Source organism: Elephantulus edwardii, unplaced genomic scaffold, assembly GCF_000299155.1.
Source record: "Elephantulus edwardii isolate Elephantulus edwardi_28Jun2011 unplaced genomic scaffold, EleEdw1.0 scaffold00097, whole genome shotgun sequence".
Taxonomy (NCBI): Eukaryota; Metazoa; Chordata; class Mammalia; order Macroscelidea; family Macroscelididae; genus Elephantulus; species Elephantulus edwardii.
In genome coordinates, this window is record NW_006399847.1 from 12,297,550 (window position 1) to 12,300,210 (window position 2,661).

Consider the following 2,661-nt stretch of genomic DNA (forward strand, 5'->3'; position numbering starts at 1 on the left):
CTGCCTTCTTGGCCTTCAATGCCTTTGCTTTGGCTTCAGTTTTGGGAGGGGCAGGGGCTTCCTTCTTTGCTTTCGGCGCCATCTTCGTAGAAAGCACAGTATGTCTTTTAAAACAAAAAACAAAGCAAAAAAAACCCATGTAAATCTCAACGAGTTTATTGTCTTGATAAAACAAGATGAAGCTTAGAACTGCATCACTTGATCACTTTTTATCTCCTCCCAGTTCAAAGTGATAGCCAACATTCTTTTAGACCTGCGGTTTGGCTCAATACATTAGAGTCTTAACACAATCTTCTTTATAGTTTTCATCTTTTCAAAAAAAATTGACTTGGTCCACCCACCATAGCCACTCTGCTTCCTATCATAACTTCACTTTCCCAGAGCCCATAAAGAGTCTCTGCCCTTCTTGTACTCTGTTGCTTTGTGAGGTTGGTGCTTGCCACACTTCTTGGAAAAAAATCCAACAAGTTTTGGCAATGTTGACCATGTTTGTGGGAGCCCTATCCGCTTGAAAAGTGCAATACTTCTTTTGATTTCTTAACTTCTACTTCCATGGGTATTGATTGTGGCTCCAAATAAAATGAATTTTTTTTACTTAAGTCTTTACATTTATCCTAACATTGCTTATTGGTTGAGGTGTAATCTATACTGAAAGCTTTGATCTTCAGTAAATGCTTTAAATCCTTTTCACGTTGAGCATTTCATTTGAGAGTTGATCTGTTACTGACTAACATATCCAGTATCTGTTACTTAAATATATCTGTACTTGTCAAGTAAATTTTTGTCTTACTGTCCTTGCCCACCAAATTTCTTCAAGGTTTTATGTTCTTCCTTTTTGTCAGCCTCAAAACTGAGTTTTCATTGTTTCTTTTCCTTTTTTTTTTTTTTTTTTCAATTTTTTTATTTGCAAAGTTTCTAGGAGTTTTAAAATTTTCTCTGTTCACAAAAATTTTACTTTTTGTATAATAATGTGGTATATGCAGAACAGATCGTCCAGGACACTGGGCTGTATGAAGAGAAATGTAGCATCAGGATTGGTGGAAGATTCAACAACAACCTGTGTTATGCAGATAACACAACCCAGCTTGCTGAAACTGAGAAGGACCTGAAGCACTTGTTGCAGAAGGTTAAGGACTGCAGCCTTCAATATGGAACAAAGATTCTCACCACTGGGCCAAGTGGCAGCATCATTATGGATGGTGAAGAGATTGAGGTTGTTAACAGTTTTAGTTTGCTTGACTCTACAGCCAACGCTCTTGGTACCAGCAGCCAGGAAATCAGGAGACAAATTGCATTGGGAAATTCAGCTGTCAGGGACTTCTCCAGAGTACTGAAGAGCAAGGACGTCAGGCTGGAGACTAAAGTGTGCCTGATCCAAGCTGATGCGTGCTATGCATCAGAGAGCTGGACAGTGACTAGGGATGATAGAGAATTGATGCCTTTGAGCTGTGGTGCTGGAGAAGAGTGTTGCATATACCATGGACTGCTAGGAAAACAAACAGGTTTGTCCTGCAGGGGGTGAAGCCGGACTTCTCCTTGGAGTCAGGGATTCTGAAGCTTTGTCTGACATACATTGGGCATGTTGCAAGGAGGTCCTTGGAGAGGGACACCGTGTTTGGGAGAGTGGAGGGACAGCACAGGAGAGGAAGACCCTCGATGAAGTGGATCGATTCGGTGATTGGGGTAGTGGGAATATGTGTGTCGGAGACAATGAGGTTGACACAGGATATAGCAGGGATCAGGGCTCGTGTACATAGGGTCACTATGAGTCGCAAGCAACTCGATGGCACATAACAATAACAACAATGTGGTACATAAAACAGAAACACTATCTTGTCCATGTATTCCAAAGGAGCCATGGAACAAATATGCACATAATGAGATTGCTTTAGTATGGTAAATTAAAAGTAAATGTTATAGATATGAAATAAAGTGCTTTGGAGGGGGGAAAAAGTAAATGTTATAGTAGCATTTATAAAATAAAATGCTATTTTTCCATACGAATGATAGGGATACTTACTGCATTTATAATTCTGTTAAGTGATTTATAAAACAAATCTAAAGTCCAAATCCCCAACCACCCATATAAATTCTGATTATAGTTGGGTGTGGTTTTTACCTATTTCAAGTCATTTTCACAAATCTTCTGTATAACAATGAAAAATTAATATATCTGATACTTACAGTATTAATTCCATTCTTGAAATTTTAAATTTAATGCTGTTGTACACTTTATATCCATCTGTAATGTGTTTATCATTTCCTCTTAAAGTCACTATTAAAACACAACTCATTTCTTACAGTGAACTTTTCTGTTTTTAGGAATAAAGGTTGGAGAGACTACACCTGACAAGCTCTTCACTCTTACAGAAGTGGAATGTTTAGGTGCTTGTGTAAATGCTCCAATGGTTCAGATAAATGACAACTATTATGTGAGTATGTCTCTTAATGTAAATGAAGTTGTATGATTCATGTTGTTGTTGTTGTTATGTGCCGTCGAGTCGTTTGCGACTCATAGCGACCCTATGTACAACAGCCCCAAACTGTGCTCTATCCTGTGTCAGTCTCATTGCCTCTGACACACCCATCCTGATGACCCCAGTCACTGAATCAATCCACCTCATAGAGGGTCTTCCTCTCCTGCGCTGTCCCTCCACTCTG

General features: G+C 39.2%; 1 protein-coding gene across 1 annotated transcript in view; it reads left to right on the top strand.

The window, feature by feature from the left end:
• The window catches only part of LOC102874209 (NADH dehydrogenase [ubiquinone] flavoprotein 2, mitochondrial-like), a 72,369-nt gene that overhangs the window by 41,002 nt on the left and 28,706 nt on the right, over nt 1-2,661 (top strand). Inside the window, exon 6 of the mRNA XM_006891416.1 lies at nt 2,323-2,432. Within this exon, the coding sequence (XP_006891478.1) occupies nt 2,323-2,432 (110 nt within the window). The remainder of the gene's footprint in view (nt 1-2,322; nt 2,433-2,661) is intronic.